Source organism: Rhynchophorus ferrugineus, unplaced genomic scaffold, assembly GCF_030347505.1.
Source record: "Rhynchophorus ferrugineus isolate W39M unplaced genomic scaffold, kcgeb_rfMv2 rfM10, whole genome shotgun sequence".
Lineage (NCBI taxonomy): Eukaryota > Metazoa > Arthropoda > Insecta > Coleoptera > Curculionidae > Rhynchophorus > Rhynchophorus ferrugineus.
In genome coordinates, this window is record NW_027472589.1 from 26,224,854 (window position 1) to 26,249,300 (window position 24,447).

General features: G+C 34.0%; 2 protein-coding genes and 1 pseudogene across 5 annotated transcripts in view; 2 read left to right on the forward strand and 1 right to left on the reverse strand.

Moving 5' to 3' along the window:
* Nucleotides 1-24,447, forward strand: part of LOC143203940 (pancreatic triacylglycerol lipase-like) — a 60,922-nt gene that overhangs the window by 6,288 nt on the left and 30,187 nt on the right. The window contains exon 1 of one of the 3 annotated variants that reach the window (XM_076416280.1): nt 5,424-5,525. The exons of the other annotated variants lie outside the window; for them this stretch is intronic. Coding sequence (XP_076272395.1) covers nt 5,522-5,525 — 4 coding nt within the window. The 5' untranslated portion in view covers nt 5,424-5,521. Of the gene's footprint in view, nt 1-5,423; nt 5,526-24,447 lie in introns of those variants that run through there. 3 annotated transcript variants of the gene reach the window in all.
* On the forward strand, nt 7,761-13,377 carry LOC143203946 (pancreatic triacylglycerol lipase-like; annotated as a pseudogene). The gene is made up of 2 exons (XR_013007471.1): nt 7,761-8,554; nt 13,292-13,377. The product of XR_013007471.1 is annotated as a pancreatic triacylglycerol lipase-like (transcript).
* On the reverse strand, nt 16,072-19,772 carry LOC143204217 (pancreatic triacylglycerol lipase-like). Its single transcript, XM_076416724.1, has 3 exons — nt 19,691-19,772; nt 16,270-17,143; nt 16,072-16,212 (listed from the first exon to the last, which is right to left on the reverse strand). The coding sequence occupies exons 1-3, from the start codon at nt 19,758-19,760 to the stop codon at nt 16,140-16,142; spliced, it is 1,017 nt and encodes a 338-aa protein (XP_076272839.1). The 5' UTR covers nt 19,761-19,772; the 3' UTR covers nt 16,072-16,139.

The following is a 24,447-nucleotide window of genomic DNA, read 5'->3' on the forward strand; positions in this document are numbered from 1 at the left end:
CAAAAATACTGGATCGATTTTAATCATGTTTTCATTGAGTGACATAGGCATATATATTTTATGCCCGTGCAAAGTCGGAGCGGGCCGCTATGTTTTTATATACAACGTTCATATTTTTTCTGTAGTGTATTAATTTAGTATCAGCATCGCACCCGTGCGAAGCCGGGGCGGGTCGCTAGTTAATAGATATATTTAGGTCTTTCGGTAGAAATATAGGGGTCCTAAAACTGTAAAGAAGTCTGAAATATTTTCGCATATTGTGATATCAATCGTAGAGAAAATAGATGAAATTCTGAAAAATAGATAATAGAGGAACATAGATAAAAAAAGGTGGTCGACTAACATATTACACTTCCTGATATCGCAACAACTTAAGAGACCGAATTTATATATGCGAATCGCTATTTTTGAAAGAAGTTTTTTTTTTTTTTTTTTATTATTACTCTTCGTGAGTCCACAATCTGCCCTATTGGCAATAAGTATTTCTTCTGTTTATATTATATATACATGGCATGTAGAAAATCACTTCATTAAGCAATCTTCTGTATAAAATATTATCTTAATTAATTAGTCTTATTCTAATGCTTATTCTAAACTCTACATATGTCCAGTAATCAGATCAGATGGTGTTAAACGTTTTAGTCTACGCACTTCACTATCACGTCGCATATTTAGCTGATTAGCGAGTACATTGGGATGCACTGACACTCTTTCGAAGTACTTCACACAAACACGTTGGATTACACTCGTTATAGGTTCTAGAGGAATATCGCGTTGTATCACTTTATTTGAAATATAGTACGGAGCATCAACAATGGCACGCAACACCTTATTTTGGAACCGTTGAATGATGGATATATTGGATTTGCTAGCGGTACCCCATAGTTGAATTCCATATGTCCAAATGGGCTTGAGTATAGACTCATACAGCAATACCTTGTTATCTAATGATAACTTGGATTTGCGCCCAATGAGCCAATACATTTGATATAATTTTAGTCCTAGTTGTTTCCGTTTAGAGAGTATGTGCTTCTTCCAGGTTAGGCGTCGATCTAAATGCATACCAAGATATTTAACATGGTCTGCTTGGGGGAGTTGGCGATGATTGATATTTACTGGTGGACATGTTCTTCTACGCAGGATAAACGTTATATGCGTGGATTTTGATTCATTGGCTTTAATGCGCCATGTCTTCAACCATAATTGGATTTGCTCCAGGTGGGTTTGTAGGTTTATTGATGCTGTGACTGGATCTTCATGGGATGCTAAGATTGCTGTATCGTCTGCATATGTTGCCACAGTAGTTATTTTTGTGGTGGGCAGATCAGCCGTATACAGAAGATACAGTACTGGACCCAGTACACTACCTTGCGGAACTCCTGAATATATGGGATTTAATTCGGTATGTTCATCGCCTTGATTTACAATAAAATGTCTGTCAGTGAGATACGATTTTAGTAGCTGATAGTCCGGATGAGGGAGAAGTTTCTTTAGTTTAACCTGCAAGCCCGTATGCCATACTTTGTCAAAAGCCTGAGATATGTCTAGGAAAGCAGCCGAACAATATCTTTTGGCATTTAGGTCAGCGTTTATTTGGTTTACAAGTCTATGCACTTGTTCTATAGTCCCATGCTTATTGCGAAAGCCAAACTGATGTTCTGGAATAATTTTTCTTTTTTCTATTATATAGTTTAGTTTTTTTATGTATAACTTCTCGAAAACTTTCGAGATTATTGGTAATAAACTTATAGGTCGGTAGGAGGTCACATCTTCTGGTATTTTTCCTGGTTTAAGTATCATTAATATTTTAGCTACTTTCCAGATACTAGGGAAGTAATTAATTCGTAGCATAGCATTAAATATATATGTTAATAGTTTTATAGCCTTTTCTGATAGTTCTTTTAAAATTTTGCCAGTAATTAAGTCATAACCAGGAGCTTTTTTAATATTAATCTCTCTCATTATTGTATGTTTAACTTTTTTGACCGTTAATTTCTCGTGCGGTAAATCCATTTGAAATGGCGAATCTAGAAAGCTAGTAATTTTATTTTCGTCATCTTTATGTAGCTGAGACTGGAAAGGTTTAAAAACATTTTTTAAGTGTTTTGAGAAAATGTCGGCCTTCTCTTTATTGCTTCTCGCCCAATTATTTTCGCTTGTTTTAATAGGTGGGTTATGCTGCTGGGATCTCCTAAGCTTTTTTGTTGCTTTCCACAACGAATAGTCTGTAGCCTCAGTTGATGTCAAGTTTTCTAGGTATTCTTGAATGCCTTGGTTCTGTTCGATTTGGATTAAATCTCTCAGCTCTTTTATGGCCCTATTAAATTTTCTTTTATTCTCTTCAGTCCTTTGCTGTTGCCAATTTCGTCGTAACTTTCTTTTTTCTGCTATCTTTTTCTGTATTGTACATGATATATGTGTATTTTTTCTTGGAAATGTTTCAATGTTGGGAGTCGCGGAATATGCTGCCTCCTGTATATTTTTTGTAAGATTTATTGCTGCTATTTCTATATCCATTTCAGTTTGTAACGGTAAGTTTAGAGAGATATTTTGGTCTAAGTTTTCTCTAAATGAGGGCCAGTTAGTTCTATTATTGCACAGAGAAGGGGGTTTATCTTTGATGGTAATTTTTGAAGAAATTGTTACTATTATTGGTGAATGATCAGAAGACAGGTCGAAACATGATTCTGCTTGACACTTTTTTGGATCAATATTTTTTGTAATACAGAAATCTATTGTATCTGGTTTTTTATTTCTGTCTGAAGGCCAATATGTTGGTTCACCAGTAGAGATATGTTGTAAGTTATCTATCCTTATGGCTTTGAGCAGTTCTCTACCTTTTGAGGTTATTATTCTTGAGCCCCACATTAAATGTTTTGCATTATAATCTCCTCCTGCTATAAATCTATTACCTAGCGTACGGAAGAATTCTTGAAATTGTTCTGCCTTGTTGTTATGTTTGGGTGGGCAATAAATCGCAGAAATTGTTAATGGTCCATGGGCTTCCTCTATGGTTATACTGGTGGCTTGCAGGTAGTCTTTGCGGAATTTTTCTTTTTCGAAATGCTTTATATCATCTCGAATTATTATGGCTGTACCTCCATGTGCTTTATCATCAGGGTGATTTGTATGATAAAGCTTATATTTAGGAACTTTCAAATAATTTTTGTCCGTAAAGTGTGTTTCGGAAACCATCATAACGTCAATATTTTGTTCAATTACGAACATTTTTAGTTCCCTGGCATGTTGTTGGAGCCCATTGGCATTCCAGACGGCGATTTTGTAGCTATTGGTTTCAGGCATTAGGCAAGTTTGCTTACGACGGTTGTGAGTAGACCAAGCATCGTACTCATTTGATCCATTAGTTTGGCCATCATATTTTCCAATCTTGAGATGTTGCTAGTTTCAGTAGGTTGAGATATTGTCTCTCGTTTTTGTGCTGAACCATTTTCAACTATTTGGGCATAAGTTATGTCTGGTTGACTTGTTCTGGTGGGTAGTGGTAAATTGGTAGTAGTGGATTGTTTTTGTTGATGCCTTTTTTCCCTTAAGGCAGGATAGAGTTTCTGCTGTAGTTGCTTGTGAACTGCGCAACCCTTGTAGTTCGCTGGATGATTTCCGTTACAGTTGACACATTTCACTTTTTCATCGCGAACTTTACGAGTACAATCTCCTGTCTTATGTTCTCCTGCACATTTTACGCATCTATATGATTTGCGACAGTAAGTCTTTGTGTGCCCGTGCGCTTGACACCTTGTGCATTGTGGTATAATTCTTTTTATATGTGGTGGTTCGCATTTAATAATATTATTTTCCAATTTGGTGATTTCATACACCGCCTTATTGTTTCCATTAGGTTTTATGTCTATATAAAACATAGGCAGAGGTTTTTTTGTCGTGTGATGTCGTATATTGTGAATATTTACGACCTCGTGGCCTTTTTCAGCTAGTGCTACCTTGATGGTGTTAAAGTCCGTCCCGTGATGTAATCCTTTTAGTACGAATTTAAATGTTCTCTCGGATTTTGGCCTGAATGTATGGTATTGGGTGTTTCTTTCATCTAATTCTTTTATAAGAACTTTAAAGTGATCCGCTTCGAACAATTGGATTTTAATTGTTTCATAGCTCACTGTTTTAATTGTATAGTTCGTAGTAATGGTTTTTAATAAATCATGGATGTTTTTTATTATTCCTACCTTATAGACTGTTATTGGTGGTGGTTTGGGAACAACTTTTTCAGGGCTTGGTTGTATGTTCTCTTCAATTTCTTCCGACAGGTTGCTAAAACTGTTTTTTGTCTCTATCGGTTTCTGCAACCAATAGTCACTGATTCTTGTTTGTTTCCTCGCGATTTCTTCTTCTGGACTTCTCAATCGTTTTTTGTTAACGACTGTAGTCCATTCTGATGGTGGAGTTTGCGTTATTGCTGTTTGTTCTAATCTTATATCAAAGTGTGCAGGTGATTTGGTTGAATCGCTATTGTTTGCCATTTTTTAATTTTTAATATTTTATTTAATTTACTTCCAGAGGATAAAAAAAATAAAATAAATACATTGTTTATTTCACGCACTTCATTTTTCACTTACGTTATTTTAGCACTAGTTTTTTTACTATAAATAATATAAATGAATTTCAAAAGGACTGTTGTAAAATAAGATGAAATAATTTTAAACACTAATAAAAATGAGATGCAGTCCTTTTGTCTGGTCACGTAAACACGTATTCACTTTGAAAGAAGTGATAACATAATGAAAAGCGTGTCAACAATATGCGAAAATAGTCATGATAGAAGACGGAGGAAGCTTCATAAACAGTTGTAAGACCCTCATCGGTATCAGGGAAGGTGATACTAAGTGTTTGATGGGATTGGAAGGACTAATTTATCGTGAACTAATTAGAGTTTAAAATTAAATGTATCACACATATCCTTAGTGACTCTGCAATAATTGAAATATATTGACCGGGGAGTTTCAAGGAATTCATCGTATAACTCGGACTTTACCCTCTTCGACTTCTATTTGTTCCTTTCTCTACAAACCTCTCCCAGTGAAGTACAGCTGGCTTTAAAAGAGTTAACCAAAGAGAGCTACCAAACTTATAATAATCTTCAAAGTGGCAGTCCTTTTTCCTAAACCCAGTACTTTGCTTTCCGAAAAACATCTTTTAAATTACTTATTATCGATGATTTGTTAATTATTTCAAAATATTACAATAAGATAACTATATGTATTTAAATGTACTTGAAGTGGCCAAAAGACAAATTTTTTCACGTGTTACACTGAGTGAACACGATTTTTTTTTCAAATAATACAAGAAACACAACAAAAAAATGATAAAGTTTGATAATCTATGATTGAAATGTCTTGATAACAATCTAAATATAAGCATCAATCAAAACGGGGACTCTTATAATAATCAAGCAGAATCAAATTCGAATGCTCTACCGAAAGAAATATATTTCTATAAATTATTTGTGCTGATTCTGGTGTTTGCGGTAGTGTAGGGCAAGCCCCAGTATGGAATGGGTGAGTAAATTATAACCAGTTTCTTTAAAAGTATATGTTGAGACGCAAATTTAATTATTTATATTTGGGGTAGTCGTGTAAATTTAAGTTTACGTTAATTGTAGAATTCTTTCGGTTGTATAGTTAACGGGTCTAATTTATTAGAACTTTAACTGATGCTTCTAATATTTATAACGTGGGAAAAGAATTATGGCATGATACAGAATATAATATAGCATTGTATTGAACGTCTGGTGAAATTAGCCAACCAAAAAAGATACCGAGTAAAGACTATATACGATACGTGTTCAACAAAGAGGAATCCCATAGGCTCGTTGATGAGTGTCAGAAGTTCAGTTGATGTGTCACAATTTAAATATTATTGTTATAGACTTGTTAATGCATCACAAAATCTAAATATTCTAGCTAATTGCTTGTTGTCATTCGATCAACAGTAAATTTTAAAATGGACGATTATACATACTGTAGATAGGAAGAGCTAGAGAAATTCTTCTTTCTGCATCTCGTTGTCTATCCTCAATCCTTTTTAACGTTCGTCGGTTTCCGTCAGTTAACTTTGGATTTCGCTCGCTATTCCTCTTCGCCGATGATGTTTTGCTGTACTTCGTATATGCTGTCATTACTGTGAATACTGTCGCTCGTGAAACGTTAAACGGTTCATTTGTTTTCGACGCAGACTCTCCCGATAATCGGGTACCAGCTAATTGCAATCTCGCAATGTCTGACAAATTACATATCTTCCCAATTGCTTATTTTAAACAGCAATATATACACATCGCATTATTAAGCATTATCGAGCCGCTTTAAGAGGAAATCCTGGATCACTTCGTATATCCATTTGATTTCGACGTCATAGTGCAATTCTTTGTTGGTTACATAACAATGTGCATTGGTAATTAGTCGTAGAACTTTGTTTTGGGTCTGTTGATTACTAGTTGATTTGATGTTTTAGTGCATCCCCATATTTGCACCCCATAGGTCCAAATTGGCTTTATGATTGAGTAATAAACTAATCCGTCCGACTAACCAGTACAATTGCTCGACTTTGAGTCTCATAAACTGCTCGGCTCTTTGTCTAACATGATGTTTCCAATTTAACCTACCCTTAAGATGTATTCCGAGGTATTTAGCTAATTCTACTTGAAGAATCGGACATCTGTCGAGTGATATAACTAGGTTTTTTCATTTCGCTGAAACACAATATTAACATGGAGATATTTGGAGCTATTAAGCGGTATTTTACAGTCTCTGTGTTCAGTTCTAGGTTTTATTGACCGATGCTTATACTTTTTCTACAGCCTTAGACAGAGATACATCTTTGCCATGATAACTGTGTCGTCGGCAATGGTTCCAAGTACTATTTATTTTGTTGTGCTATCAGCAATCTCTGTGAAACTCCAGCCGAAATAGGTTTAAGTGTTGAGAATGCCCCTTCATGCAAGACTCTAAATTATCTTTCGAAAAGATATGATTCCAGCCGCCGACAGTAATTTCCCGGTCGCAATTTCCGAATTTTATAGATTAATCCCAAATGCCATACTCGGTAAAAAGCTTGTAAGACGTCCAAAATTATATCAGGGTAGTATTTCTTTTCTTTGAATGTCATTTCAACAACCGCTGTTACTTTATGCACTTAGTCGATTGTCTGGTGAATCCAAACTGCAAACATAGTGTTTCCATAAATGTTTTTTTTATAATAATAAATAGGCCTGTAAGATCCAACATATTCTGCCCGTTTGTCAGGTTTTTTAAGCATAATTATTCGAGCAACCTTAAAAGATTCCGGTCATTGAATATATATATCAACATGATTGTTTCGTGGCAGATATTTCAATATTCCAGGTGAAATATCGTCAATTCCAAGAGCCTTTTTAAAATTGAGGTTGTTGTCAATTTCTGTGAGAACTTCCTTTTTAGAAATTAGATTTACATCTACATCGGGCTGATAAACCGGATTTATATCTATTGTAGAATCTATATTCCTTCGTTCATTTCGCTCATTTTAATAGACAATACTGTTTTAAATCTCCAAATTGTTTTCCATAAAAAGTAGCCTTTGACCACTTCCGGGGTTAATTCACTTACGAAGTGGCGTCTTCTTTCCATAAGGTAAAATCCTTTTTACAGTGAAGTAAACGTTTCTGTTATTTTAAACCTGTCACATTTCATAACTAGTATAGTTTATGAAAAATATGTTATCACGTATATATTTCCAGATATAAGCTCTGAATACCTGGCCGAGCTGAAGTCAATGAAGGAACTAACCGACCGCCTTGACAAACAGAACCTTACCTACGAAATCCCCAAAGATGTCCTCAACTACGCCAACACGGACATCTCTTTTTACGTCTACACTCAATCCTCTACCGGCGGCACCAAACTCAGCTACGACGCACGAATCTCCGCACGGTATTCATCATCCATGGCTGGACCAATAACTACGAATCGGACGTGAACACATTGATAAGGGCTGCTCTTCTAACTTACGACAACGTCAACGTCATCTCGGTAGATTGGTCCAGTTATTCTTCTCTACTATACACGATGGCAGTGTCGAATGTTTCAAATGTGGGTAAAACCGTGGGATTATTCATAGAGTCTCTGCTGACCAATTATGATTATTCGCCTGACGACGTCATCTTAATTGGTCGCAGTTTGGGTGCTCATGTAGCGGGTTACGCTGGCAAGGAACTGAACGGTACTTTGGGCGTGATCGTTGGTCTGGATCCGGCTGGGCCACTATTTTTCGAGAGTAATAGCGCGAGTCGTTTGAACTCCGGTAACGCTCAGTTTCTCGGAGTCAACTACGATTTAGCCGATACGGATTTCTGGCCTAACGGAGAATACTCGCAACCAGGGTGCTTATTGTCCAGCATATGCTTCCATTCGAGATCTTACATGTATATGGCCGAATCCATTGGGAGTAACCAATTCTATGCCAGACAATGTGACTCTTATGATGACTACACCGGTGGAGCTTGTGCTACCAATACGCTGTACTTGATGGGTGGATTAACATTCGATGATAGGTCAGTACGGAAGTAATATTAGTATATTGCTCTGGTACTGGTGGAAATGATACAGTTCTAAACTGATTTCTGTTCTCAGTTGTTCAAATAGTTTATATATCTCTCGGTAATATTTGGTTTGGGTTTCATATAAAGCATGTTTCTACATATTTAATGTGTTAATTCTTGTGTCAACTCAGTAGTATTTTCAGAAGATCATAATCATGCTGTTCTAATTATAAACAAAAACATACCTTTTTTGTTTATAAAAATGTATAGCGATGATAGTTCATGTAGCTAACAGTTTCGTTATTGCAAGTTGTATAAAAAGAGGCCTTATTTATTGGCGAAAGGGCGAGATTTCAATGTCAACACCGTTAAATAACCTAATCTGTTAAATTACATAGTTTCGGCATTTATTACATTTGTTGTTTAGTTTAAAGACAAGCTTCAAAAACTTGCTGCTGCTCATCTATATTCAAACTCTCAGTTTTTGTTTCGGCGACAGGTGATTTTGATATCAATGTCATCGATGACGATGTTTAAAAAAGTTGGTATTGAAGAAAACTTAGCTTATGAATCAACTGTGTTGCAAGCACTTAATAAAATGTAAGATGCGTAATAAAAGAAATGGGAAGACACTGGCTTGAGGGCATAACAGTTTAAAATCATGTTGATGTTATTCTTGTACAGGATGATGTGTAGTTTTCGCAATAGAAAAGTCATAAAAATAGATGTGAACGGTCCATTTGATGCATATTTTGACAACTTCTTTCGCTGATAACGATTATGTTTTGGCTCACAACTTGGATAGTCTCAATAAATTAGATGTTATTTCCGATAATATTTGATATTCGCTTCAGTGGTATATATAACAGGTCAATTGAAAAGTCCCCGGCCTACCATAGTAAAACACATTTTTTGGCAAAATTGGTTTTTTTATTCAACATAATTCCCTTCAAGGGCGATACACTGGTTATAGCGACCCTCCAACTTTTCGCTACCATTTTTATAGTACGGTTTGTCCCTTGCTTCAAAATAGGCCTCAGGTTCGGCGATCACCTCTTCACCGTCTTGGGTGCTCATTTCAGCACGTCTAAACTTAGCATACCAATTCTTGATGGTTGATTTTCCATGGGCAGTGTCCGGAAACTCGGCATCAAGCCAAGTTTATGCTTCACCGGTATTTTTGCCCTTCAGAAGGCAATATTTTATCAACACGTGAAATTCCTTTTTATTAATTTTTTTCGCAATAAAAAAAGTTACTTCACTCAAAATGCTATAATTCACAAACTAATGATTCGACAGCTGTCTAATTTGTACACGCATCTTTTGAGTGTTAGGGCTAACTAAAAAACATATGCATTTAATTCTAGTAACCCCATCTATGTGTCAGGCCGAGGAATTTTCGATTGGCTCGCTACTAAAATTATGGTGTAGGGATGACACCCAAAATAGTAAATCGTTCCACAATTTTTAATGAGGCTATGAATACCGTTGCAGTGTTTCTGGACATCGAAGAATCATTCGATTCTTTCAGGTAGTTAAACATTTTTGATTATCGTGCGAAATGGAATGTTGGAGGAAAAACATACTGTTTCGTGCAGTCTTTTGTCAGAGTGATCAAAGTGCTGCCTTCTTCAGTTTCACAAACTAATTGGGTCTCATTGAGTTCCTGTATCAGCCCTCTATTGTTGTGAATAGTAATTAATTCAGTCAGTCAAGTTCTAGTCACGATATAGTCTTTTATCATACTTACGCTTACCGAAGTCCAGTGCTGACGGTTTGGTTATGAGTATTGGTGCATTGTCATCTTGTCGATTTGGTAATGTTTGGTAGCATGGTAAGAACTTCTTCATTGAGGATGTCGAAATATTAATTTGCAATAATCTGAACGGTAATGTAAATGAGTGGATTAGCTGAATGTTACGATATTTCCACCTAAATCACCTTCTTTCTTTCTCATTGAGCATAGGAAGCAGGCTGTCCAGTCATAGGCTTCTTTTGAAGTTGTCCATACATAAATCCGACCATTTGTAGGAAAATGTGTAAATAATGATTCATGGGACCGGTCACCATTTTTCCTATCATCAAATGTCCAGGTTTTATGATTTTTGCACCATTTCTTTCGCAGCTTAGCGGTAGCTTCCATTATAAAGGGTTTCGCATTTGCAGCCCTTTCATGAATATTAAATTTTTGGAGCTCCCACCGTACTGTTTTTGGCGCTTTGGCCGTGGTATTTTGAGGTCGTTTCTATAATAATTTTTAATGTTTTATTCGTTCTCTTTTGTTCTCTAGGATATATTAAAAATCATCGTGGTCCGGTAGATTGATTATAGTGTGCCGGTGCAGGCGTTTCCAGTGTTAGAAAAATTTAAACATTCTCAGTATTGCTTGAGACGTCACGAGTAGGACTGTGTCTTATCTATAACCAAACTTTTGATATCGGCATAGTGTTAGTCTTCGAGGCGTTACAGTATACTCTGTGTTAGTTATTAAAATAAAGGGTAATGTTCATAAGTTTGATATTAAACTATATATATCACATATATGTATATATAGTAAAAATGACCATTAAGAAATCGTAAGAACATGCCATTCATTTACGAAACATTTTAGAGGAGGTAAAAAAAATACAACATAACACTAAATTTTTATATTATATTAATGTATATAACTTAAAATTTAATATTAATTTTCAATTATAAATTAAAGGATATAAAACAATGAACCTTAACTATGCCATAAACTATTTACTAAATTACCATATATTTTTATATACAATACTACAAATGTATTATATATAAATAAAATTTTATAACAACTTTCTTGTAGATACAGTCCTTTATACTTCTCACATTAATTACTAATTAATTACAATACAATAAAGGTTTTAATAGAAAATGTTTCCAAATAAAGGCAAATTTAATATATTTCATGGAAAAGGGGCTTACCCACTAAAAATCACCATCATATTTAATTAAGTCAGGAGCTCAAGTATCTAAAAACTCAATGAAGTTAATATTTTGTGTTTGTTTGTTAGTATATGTACCTTTCAAGTATTTTCTTTTATTTCTTCTTTTTTATCTTCTTTGATATTTCGGCAGATTATTCTTCCTTTTCAATATATCATGCTGCAGTAAGTACAATATTTTACTAAATAGCTGCCTTTTCAGGATTAATGGTGTGCAATATTTTCCTGCACTTCTGCAATGCCTGGACTGGACGATTAATTAAAATTACTCAAATATATAATTCCCCATTACCTTGTCAAAATTCAATTGTAGAATATTATTCTGGGTCATATTGGGTATTTGTGTTTGCTTCAATATTAAGTCTTATAACATTCTTAACAAAAAAAAACTTAGATAGACAGATTCAAATTAATTTTTTGTCCGTAACTCTTCTTGACTTATCGTACCCTACCTAAAATTCATTTGTAAGATAATAATCACATCTATAGTTTTATGGAAAATAATACTTTGATGATAACTCCTTATACGGTGGTATATAAGCTTCTTGACTTCTTGTTTTCTGAGAAATTCTCTAAGCAATATTTCTTTTCTTTATCGTGCTGTGGCTTCCAATTTTCAAAGCCTTACGAATTCTTAAAAATAGATTAGATTGTTTAATATCTATATTATGGATTCGACAAAGATGCTGCCGAAATTCGGTAAGTATGGATACTAAAATCATTAAATTGGTGACACAGAGAAGGCAGATCCTTCTTGTTATCGGCTTTAGTTGTGCAGCAAGCTCATGGTGAAATATTTCTTTCTCTTGCTGGTAACTATGTTATATTACAAACTTGACATATTAATTTACTTTCATTGCAAAATTTAATTCATTTAATTAAATTATCCTATTTGTAACAACTGATACTAAAGTTACCTTTGACTCTCCATATTTGTAATCCTTTTAAAACGCTGAAATGTTATACTAAAAGGCCTCCTTTTTAAGTAAAAAGGAACGTCACAATTTAACTTTAAAAAAGCCATATCAAACGCTTTAATAGTTAATAGTTTAAACAAATAAATGTCCAACATTCATAATTTAGAGCAATACCGTTTATCGCCATTTCTTATGAGGAACGCCTAGCTTGCGGCTGCTGCAGTGCTGCCAAATATAACGCAAGAACTATATATTGTACTAAATAGTAAAAAAAAAAGTATCTAATCTAATATTATTTTTTGTTTCACGACAAAATATAAAAGTTAAGTCCTAATAAATTATTTGTCTAAAATAAATTACATCCATAAGGCAAATAACCTAACGGTAAATTTGGCAACATCGACTTTTGGATTTTCGGCTTGTCGGGGGTATGTGCAATATACCCGATATACGAATAGAGCCGAAAGTAGTCGAATCGATGGACCACGATGATTTTTAATGTATACTTATTTCTGTTCGCTGATGATGTTTTATCATGGTCTGTGTGTACCGCCATTATTGTCAGTCGTAAAACATTAAAATTTTAATCGCTTGTTTTAACAGTAGTAGAACAAAGCATATCAATACTGAAATATAACCTCGAAAACTTGGCATGCCTACTAAGCAGCATTATTCAAACGGAAGCTGTGTTACCAACATTGTATGGTATTAGTATTAATTTGTCAATCGCTAGTGATATATACACAAAAATACTGCAAGCTGTATTAGGTAAAACAGCTCAATTAGTAGAAGAATTTGTTATTCAAATAACGACTATACTATTTAATATCGCAGTAATATACCGTGAATGTTGTTTTTTTTTTCAGCGACACCGGAAGCTACTATTTGAATACCACTTCGTCTTCGCCATATGGATTAGGAGATATATTTGGGAATTAATTTAATTAATTATGATGTATATTAATTCATACACACACACACACAGTTAATCGCTTTTAATCCCAAGAGCTTTATTTTGATGTTTATCTTCTTGAGTAAACAATTATTTTAATACGTAGACTTAATGTTAATGACTTGAGATGTTAATTAAAATATTTTAATGATGTAATTTATTAATGTATTTGTTTGTAAATATGTGATCAAAATATGGAAATAGTTTATGCACAAATATATAGGAATTTATTTATTATATTTGTGTGTCCTGTTTACCTTTTGTATATCTAGAATATGGAACCTGGCATTTGAGATAGATTTCGGGCTTACCTTTTACTACTTGTCTGGTTATCACTATAACTCAAATTGAATTAATGGATATCGTTAAAAAAAACCATGGAATAACTAGAGGAACAAGTTGAACACTGTTGAGTTATTCAAAGTAGACGTAGTAGTTCTTCTGCAGACGCGCTTGCTCGCGAGCTGGTCGACATGCTGGGGGCTTAGCACCGCGGCACCGCTAATCTCCCTTTTTTCAGGCTGCAACGATATCATCCGTCTCTGAAGTCATAACTTTTGCCCCCATACGACAGCACCCAATAGTGTGTGTTAAGGCGGGTACCATATTCCCAAACTTAATGAAGTAACAGTTGTAGTTATGGGTATATAACAGGTCAATTGAAAAGTCCTCGGCCTGACTTATAGATGGCGCTACTAGAATTAAATCCATATATTTTTTATTTAGCATTAACCCTCCAAAGATGCTTGTATAAATTTGACAGCTGTCGGATCATTAGTCTGTGAATTATAGCATTTTGAGTGAAGCAACTTTTGTTATTGTGAAAAAAATGAATAAAAAGGAATTTCGCGTGTTAAAATATTGTTTTTTGAAGGGAAAATTAACAGTTGAAGCAGAAACTTGGCTTGATTTGGCTTGTTTCCGCACACTGTCCCAGGAAAATCAACCATCAAGGATTGGTATGCTAAGTTTAGACGTGGTGAAATGGGCACCGAAGAAGGTGAACGCAGTGGACTCCCAAAAGAGGTTGTTACCGACGAAAATTTAAAAAATTCATGAAATTATTTTGAATGACCGTAAATTGAAATTGAAACAGCAGGCATTCTAAAGATATCAGCAGAACGTGTACATCATCGTTTCATTCACGTATATTTGGGTATGAGAAAGCTCTGTATAAACTACGAACACTCAGTGAGTGCCGCGCGAACTCACTTTTAACCAAAAAAAAAAACGACGAGTTGATGATTCGGAGCAGTGTTTGAAGATGAACAAGCGTAATAAAAAAGAGTTTTTGCGTTACGAATTCCCATTTCATATTTCCCCATTTTTTTTTTTGAACCCATTCCAAAGCGTGGGGAAACGCAACAGTCGGCCGGCAAGGTTATAGCGTCTGTATTTTGGGATGCGCATGGAATAATTTTCATTAACTACCTTGAAAAAGGAAGGACCATCAACAGCGACTATTACATAGCGTTATTGGACCGTTTGAAGGACGAAATCGCTGAAAAACTACGTACTACAAAAATGGTATCGAAATGTTGTACGATCGCTATAATCAGTATGTCACTCTTGAAGGGAATTATGTTGAATAAAAAAATTAATTTGGCCAAAAAAGTGTTTTTATGTGTTGTAGGCCGGAGACTTTTCAATTGACCTGTCATATAGGTTATATGATATATAGGATATAGTATATATAGTGGTCAGCTGTGCGGCGGTTTCGGCTTAGTGTATTAATAAGCCCAAAGGCAGTCCCACATAATCTGATCCAACTCGTCACTCCAAGGCGAATCTCCATGTCAGGGTATGCTTCACGAATTCCACAGCCTGGTTTTAGACCATAACAAGAAAAGAGTGATTACACGCATAATTAAAGGTTTAAACTACCCAGCAGGAATTATTTCGAATGTGTCAACCAACTAGGGACCCTACAGACAAGACAATACTTATTAATAAAATTCAAACGTAAAATATCCAGTTTTGATTTCGATAAAAAACATTCAATAATGGACCAGGTGAGCGTTCTTTGGAAGAAAAACAAATATGCTCTGTACAGGGCTTGATATATACATTTAACAAAATGCTGCCAAAACAATATGTAGATATTTGAACAGTATATATCTCCAATAGATTCTCCAGATTTAAAGCATTCAGCGCTTTAGCTACTGCATGGACGACACTTGGTTTGCAATCGTCAGTAAAGGGGTGAAGCGTGCGAGAGTATTGCCTGTTATGTGTATATTATCAATGCCATACATTATCAGTACCATTGCTTGTAGTTACTATTCTTTACCCGTACTCTGATCCGTCAGTATATTTAATTACTCGTACTATTAACTGCCAGTAATATTAACTGCCAGTAATATTAACTGTCAGCATTATTATACTTATTATCTGACATTTGAAGTATCTAGCATTATAATCACCAATAATTCGTATATTTCATGTGTATTTTTAATTTCATCAGGCACATTTTTATTTCGTTTTCAGAACTGTTACCCGACAATAAAATATCGTTTCCCGTTAGAATTATTTTATATAGTTTGCCATTTATTGTGTGAATAGCTGATGATTTTGATCTCTGTTTTTATGTGTTTAGAATATTAAATAGTTTTATTTATGTATAAATTATATTTTACGCCCTGGGTTTAAAATTAGAGCTGCATATTTTAATAATATTTTAATATATTATATAAACTAAATTTACATCATATCTTATAATACATAATACCTTAACTAGCAACATTAATAACATGATATCTTATTTAATCACCGTAAATGTTTCCTAATCCGTATGGCGAAGATGAACTTGTCTTCAGGTAGAAGTTGCCGGTCAGACTAAAACAAAAACATCATTATTATTGATAATATTACGAAAAATAACTTAATTCTCACCTGGTGTTAAAGTTCAAACCACCCATTAGAGCCAGTGTGTTACTAGCGCAGCCCCCTCCAATATAATCGTCATAAGAGTCGCACTCTCTGGCATAGAACTGATTATCACCGATTGATTCGGCCATGAAAATGAACGATCTCCAATGGGAACAAGTATTGGCTAATAACAAGCATCCCGGTTGCGTGTTTCCTCCGTTGGGCCAGAAATCGATGTTGCCCAAAGCGTAATTGACTCCGAAAAGGGATGAATCCGTATGGATGGCCTGAACGTACTGAGCATCTCCGACGTTTAACCTGCTGGTACTGCTCTCGAAATAGAGCGGTCCGGCCGGATCCAATCCGACGATCACTCCTAGAGTACCGTTCAGTTTCTTGCCGGCGAAGCCTGCCACGTGGGCGCCCAGACTGTGTCCGATGAGGATAATGTCGTCGGGTGAATAGCTATAGTAGGACAGTAAGGATTCTATGAACAATCCAATGGTTTCGCCAACATTCGGGACACTCGATACCGAGAGTGAGTACAGTAGACGCGAGTAACTGGACCAATCCACCGAGATGATGTTGACGTCGTCGTAAGTTAGAAGAGCAGCCCTTATCAATGTGTTCACGTCTGACTCGTAATTGTCCGTCCAACCGTGTATTATAAACACGGTCCGGAGATCCGTGCTGAAGCCGTCCACAGAGCTCAGCAGGCTGCTTTCGTCGTAGGTGAGTTTAGTGCCACTGGTCGAGGATTGAGTGTAAACGTAAAAATATATGGCCGAATTATCATAAAATAGGATCCTTTGTTGTATTGCAGATTTCGTATTCAATCCATTAATTTGGTCGGTTATTGTCCTCAGTGCGTTGAGCTCTACCACATCAGGGCTTATATCTAAACATAATGATGTTATTAGGTAATTTCGGTAAATATCTATATATTAATAGGCTTAGCAAAAATTTTGCTCACCGAGATGCTAAAATGTTTGTATAATAAGCCCTACAAATAAGTAAATTCCAATAAAACGACGTCTAAATCAAGTAACCAGGAATACACATGATATATAAAAAATATTTTAGGCTCTATTTTCATTGGACCTGGGTCGGCCTGGCCTGTCCGCGGCCTCTAATTTTAATATGATAGATTATTCACCGTTTTCGTTGCACGTAAATCGACTACGAACGTGTAACTTTAGGTTGTGACTTAAATTGGTAAGCCCTGTAGCGCAAATCAATCTTAAGAGATTATTATTAAGAGATTAAGATTATTATCTTGAGTTAAGAGATTATTAAATTATTTTATTTAATTTTAAACAGTGTGGTTTAAGATGTTGTTTTACTCATGGTTATTCCCGTATTGCTAGAACTATTACAGAGTTATGGTAGTTATGGTTTAACGATTGAGAAAAGTATAATCATATAAAGTTACAATTTACATTATCTGTAGAAACAACAAATTAATGTATCCGTTTTATCGGATGGTATATTCAGCTATGAAAGAAAAACACGACATATATGAAGATTTCATCTTAATATGAATTAATAATATTCAAGAATAACGAGAATGGTTGGTGCTCTGTTTACAAGATATTTAGATTTTCGAAAGCGGCTTTTTTAGGTTCATAATATAAACAACAATCAATCCATTTTTAATCTTACGATTTTTTATTCATTTGATATCTGGTGAACTCAAACCAGATAAGAAACGATTCTTTTGTCAAATAAGCATGGTTTTTTATTCAATTTTACTGTTTTCAATATTTATTTTAGGTGAAAAATATATGTAAAAGTTATAAACAGTAATTTGATATATATTTTAGAGCAATGGTAAATATTAAGATGTTTAACGAATATTGCAATAAAATATGTATGACTATATGTCAATTAATTCTTTGAACCGTTTATCATTTATTGAAGTTATTTATTTTATAGACCTAAGTTTTGAGAAGTGAATAGTTCATTTAATTATTATAAATTCATTATTTTAATATGATTTCTAAATTGTAAAATATGAAGTGCCTAATGGTGTTTGTTATTGTTTTAATTAATATACAAATAGGTATCACTTCATTTAATATTCAATGTTTATGATTATAATCATTCAGTGTGTATACATTATAAATGTAAATAAGAGTCATATATACTTATATTTGATGCTCTGAAGTTGTTGCAGTTCTGAAAATAATTTTACTTATGATACTTTTGTTATAATGTTCAGTGATGTAGTAATTTAAACTTATTAATTCTTAATTGTAATTAGATTGAATTAAATGCCATTTAAAATAGGTTAGTGAGTGTCAGTTCTTGAGATGGCTTGCATTTATTTTAATATACAGACATTTGTTACACTAATTAATGTTATATATCAAATACATTTCCGATCTTAAATTTAAAAAGGTTATCAAAACTTCCTAAATTGTGGTTGAATTTCGATCACAGGGCTATCATATTATGTCATGCCACTTGTATCGGACCTGACTATGATTATTCAAAAACGAGACGATGTGCTGTGCATGTTTGTAATGAATTCGAATACATTTAAATCGTCAGTGCATGCATAGCCCTTTAATAAGTCACCGCTTTTTTCATCATAGGAAATATTTTTTTCACATATATTAATCCAATTAATCTGAATTAAATAAGTTATCAAGAACAGATCTAACGCCAATCTGTTTTAGCAATTGTTTCCCAGTTATTCGAAGCAATTCTTGGTGTAGTTAAGTAGACTTCGGACAAAAGTATCGTAAATGAAGCTGTAATTTTAGTGAAAGTAGATTGAAGGTTCTCAAAGATCCTAAACTATAAACTATTCCCATTATGAAACATTCGAGCTTAAAAAAATTCTTAGTTAGGGCCATCAAAGGCTGACTGAAGTTGTCGTTAATTAACATAGTGACAGAAGCTTGCAGCTGTGGGTAAAAGTCCAATTTTAATAGCTCAACGTCTCTGAAATTTAGAGTCATCAACAATTGTGAAACGACTGAAACCGATACCATGGAAAGTTGAGTAGAAACCGTATCATTCAGAAGATACGGGTGCAAATGATACTCAAAATGGCCACGAAATGGCTGTTTTGATCTATTAAATCTAAATTATGTATATATTAAAGATTGAAAACGCATAAAATTCATTAGATAAATGAACCATAATTATCTTGTATTCTATGTATTCTACTAATATGTTTTTATTATACCCTATGATATAACATTTTCTAATAAAATATTAAGAATAATATTACTCAACATTCTAATTGTCTAGGTTATGTTCAAAAGATAATAGAACAACAGTAAGTCATTCGTCATTCTGTAAAAATAATTATACTAAATGTATATTTGTTATAATCATATTTAATTTTTTTAAACGATGGGTTATGTCAATGATTTCAATAAGAAATACTTACTAATTATAATTATTTAAATGAATCGACATAGTATATGCTTACCTCTTTGTTCCAAATCGGATTTGCAGAACGCAAATGAAAAAAGGATACAAATTACTGTGTAGGTGTTCATCTTCTTTCTTGTCTTAAATGAAACAGTATAAAATAGCAATTGTTCCTTCCGCTTTTATACATTTCATTCTGTTGATAAGGCTATGGATTTTTTTATCAGATAATTTCATATTAATTCCGTATATTTCATTATAATTTTATGTAACAATAAAATATTGCTTAATTTATTAAGATAGTGTAGAAAGAGAGGATATTTGTTAAACGAAAATAGTAATATCCGAACAGACGCCATCATAAATATTGATGTAAAGATAACTCATAGAGTGATTTTCATGTTATATGTGATTATTTTAACACAACTACTAATACAAACCCAACAACAAGTATATAATATGCCAATAATGATGATTACTAGGTTTTTCGTCAGAATTTTAGAGATGTACTCTTAACTAGGCTAATTTGGATATTGAAGGATATCGAAAACTCGACTCTTTAAGTAGTAAATCTTTAAAATATGATATATATATATATATATATACATATATATATATATATATATGTTGGGGTAGAATTTTAATAAAACACTTAATTTATTATGTACAGTTTAGACTCCCAGATTGAAGCCACATTTATCGGTAACAACTCGGCAACGTTTTGCAATCGTTATAGGTTTCATCATCAGGATCGGGATAATCCATGCATTAACAGAAAGACAAAATATGCAGACTTAGAATGCGATCTTCCCTGTATAAGACTGTGACCAAATTATGCTCTGCCATGCCACCAGAGGTCCCGCAAAACTGGTTTATTTAATACGGGGGGATTCGAAAATAAGAATAAAATACATTTATGATATTACATCCAGGATACTAGCTACATGTTACAATTTTGATTGCGAAACCTCCTTTTCTTTTTTATTATTATTATATAACAATAATATAAGTGAAGGCTGTTGTAGATCAGTTGCCAATTACCACGTCGCTTATAAAAAAAGTTATCCAAACCTCCTTCTGAATATCCTCTTCATAGTTGGCTTCTGGTGATTCAAAAATATTTTCCAATCTCTTTTCTGATACTATTCTATTTATTCTACTGTTTTCTTCAGAAACAGAAACTACTTAGTATAATGCTGGGTTTTTTGAAGTTAACATAAATTGTCGAGTAACATTAACTGCAGATAGTATCTGACCTCTAGATTCTATTAAATAAAAATTAACAAAACAATAAAAAAGGGCACATATTGGATTGAAGGCACATATTCGTCTACTTCTAGGTGATTTACATAAAGACATAATATAATTTTAAGTATTGAGTTATCTTTATTTCGAAAGTAATTGTACTTTCTTTTTACACTATTTCGGTTGCAACTAGGAATAACATTTTTGCTAAAGAGTGGTCTGCCATATTTGGGTCTATACTCTTCTGCTCTAAAATGCAAAAAGCAAACACTTATATGCATATATAAATATTGCCAAGAGAGCCCCTTAAGTTTATCATTGTTTACGTTATCAAGACATTTCTAGCTGAAAGCAGGACTTTTGACAAAAGATGCATTCTGATAGAACCTTTACTTGACAAACGCCCACGTTATATTTTACAAAATGAAATACATTAATAATTCAAATCCAAAGAAAGAAATCTGTAATCTTTTTATTGGCGGCCTAGTGGTGTGCCAGTACACTGAGATCATGGCTACGAGTGTGCCCGTTTAAGTTTATAATCTATATTTCAATGTTTTCTGCAGAAAGAACAAAAATCTCTGTGATTCGGATCATAGCGATATATGTATTTACTAATCAGTTTATTTTTTTATGATTTAATGTACTGCAAAGGTTAGAAACATGTCGGACAGGACATAGTGTATTTTAACAAAAAATACTTATTCAGTTTAAAAATACGATAAAATTAGTTTCTAGAGGTGAAAAATTATTCTTATTTTATTAAAAATACAGATATATTATTATTACCCATGCCTGGGTCCTATTGGAAAACGCGAAGTGCAACAAATTGACATTTCAGTATATTCTCCTCTTCTTTCGGCCCATATTTATTTCATTCTCTCGGAATGGGCTCTTTTTCATACATCTAACCACCTGGTTCCATGTTTTTTCTGGGTTTCTCTGTCTGGTTTCTTGGGATCCTATACTTCTTGTGTTGGTTTGGCGCCCTTCAGATTCTTCTTCATTGCAGCGATCCATTTCATTGTTTCAATCTTAATCTTACTGCGCGCTTTATATAATTTCACCACCTTTCTGGTCAATCTGCTTGGTTCCATACTTTTAATATGCCCATAAAACCTTAAGCCACATTTTTTTTAAATCCGAATATATATGACTTAGCTTATCCACTTCTTTATTTGCCCTTAGTCTGTATGTTCCTTATTCTAATAACTTTTCTTTTGGATTTCTCCAATGCCCCTCTTTCTGTTCAAACTGTGAGCTTCAGCTCCCTAAAGCACCCTAGCTTGACCACAGTATTGTAATGTCTCAGTTCTGTATATTTAGAGATACATTTTTTGTTGAAGATTTCTTTTGTAAATCTAAAAGCTGTATCCATATTTTGACAGCGAAACATATCAGCCAAATATTTTAAATGAGAAACACTTTGGATTTTGTCGTATTTAGTTTCTAAAAATTTTGGTGCTAATTTATTGCTCGTCATAAACATTATTTTTTTTAATGAAATTTTGAAAATTACTTCTTCGCCAGATCATCTGCAAAAATCAAACAGTATATCGTTATTTTTATTCTTCCTGATTTGATTGATTGGTCAATTTTAAAGTTTGTCTTTATTTTGCGCCACTCTCACAAATGTACAGACGACTTTCTTATTATAATATAGCGACCCGCCCAGGCTTCGCACGGGTGCAATGCTGATACTAAATTAAATACACTACAGAAAAAATATGAACGTTGTATATAAAAACATAGCGGCCCGCTCCGACTTTGCAAGGGCATAAAATATATATGCCTATGTCACTCAATGAAAACATGATTAAAATCGATCCAGTATTTTTGGTTCATTCATTACTGCCCTTGGCCTGCACGCATTAAATTTGGAGTAAAACAATTCCTCTTCCCCTATACTTACTATGAAGATTTCCCGCTATCTTTGGAGTATCTAAATTCATAAAATTTTTATTACATTACACATTTTTAAACGCAAATTTTGAATTTGTAATATCTCCGAAAATATTTGTTTAATTTACATGCTCTAAGGAACCATATTGATCTATATTAATTTCACACTGTATTTAAGGTACTTAATTCGATAAGGATTAATGCCGTATTGCTTAAAATAGCTTCGTAAATAAGCCATTTTCTCACGTAAAAAGTAAACAATAAAAATGGTTAATGTGGGTTATCCCTAAAAGATAAACATATACCATCGCGGACTTTTTTGTAGACCTTTTTATGGTGTACAATACTGTAGTACTTTAATTTGATCTAACTCGTAGGGTTAGGCAGCGTTTTTGCTAATTGCTAAATAAGCCTAAAAAATAGGTTAATTTACGACATCACGTTAGAAACCTCTAAAATTAGCAATGTTGCCTTAGTATATTATGCATGTATTATACACATAAACCTTCCTCTTGAATCACTCTATCTATTGAAAAAAACCGCATCAAAATCCGTTGCGTAGTTTTAAAGATTTAAGCGCACATAGGGATATAGGGACAGAAAAGGCGACTTTGTTTTATACTATGTATTGATTTTCTGTTGTCTGATAATTAATTTTAAACTTAATATTTTTTTCTGGACAAGATATGCCTGGTCTGAAACCTGCTGGATTTTCATCAAATTTGTATTCAAGTTGTTGTTTTCGGCCCAGGAGGCATTGCGAGAACATTTTGTGGGTTATTGGCAAAAGGGAAATTCCTATGATTTACATAAACTTTGGCCTCCCTTCTTATGTAGTGAATGGATCAAGGCACTACCATCATCAGGAATCTTTTCAGTTTGCTAAATGTTTTGCATGATCAATGTGATATCCCTTACATTTTCCGGACCGATTGACTTCAAGAGTTCTGCTACAATTTCGTCTTTACCTGGTACCTTTTTAGTCTTTTAACATGTCTGATAATTTCTTCTTCGTTTGGCTCCTCTGAATTTGGGTTCATTTTTGGAGGATTTTGGTGGTTAAGTGCCAAATGCCTATTTTCCATCTCGAAATGGAGATGTAACACGTCAACTGAAAAGTCCCCCGCCTACCACAATAAAGCACATTTTTTTTAATTATTTTTTTTTATTTAATATTATTCCCTTCAAGGGTGATACACTGGTTGTAGCGACATTCCAACTTTTCGATACAATTTTTGTAGTACGATTTGTCCTTTGCTTGAATATAGGCCTCAGTATCGGCAATCACTTATTTATTCGGCGAAAATTTCTTCCCAGCGAGAATTCTTTTGAGATCTGAGAACAGGAAATAGTCGTGGAGGCCAGATCTGGAGAATACAGTGGATAAGGAAGCAATTCGAAGCTTAATTCATGCATTTTTGCCATGGTCTTCACTGACTTGTGACACGGTGCATTGTCTTGGTGAAGCAACATTGACTTTTTTTTTTCAAATGCAACCGTTTTTCGATGATTTCGTCCTTCAAACGGTCCAATAACGCTATGTAATAGTCGTTGTTGATGGTGGTTCCTTTTTCAAGGTAGTCAATGAAAATTATTCCATGCGCATTCCAAAATACAGATGCCATAACATTGCCCGCCAGGCGCCTGTTGCGTTTTTACCACGCTTTG

Excerpts from the sequence above, each read along its gene's own strand:
- LOC143204217 (XM_076416724.1), bottom strand. The coding sequence starts at position 19,760 with ATGAACACCTACACAGTAATTTGTATCCTTTTTTCATTTGCGTTCTGC. Across the intron at positions 17,144-19,690 it reads ATCCGATTTGGAACAAAGAG|ATATAAGCCCTGATGTGGTA; the intron begins GTAAGCATATAC and ends CATTATGTTTAG. Across the intron at positions 16,213-16,269 it reads GGTTTGAACTTTAACACCAG|TCTGACCGGCAACTTCTACC; the intron begins GTGAGAATTAAG and ends TTTTTGTTTTAG.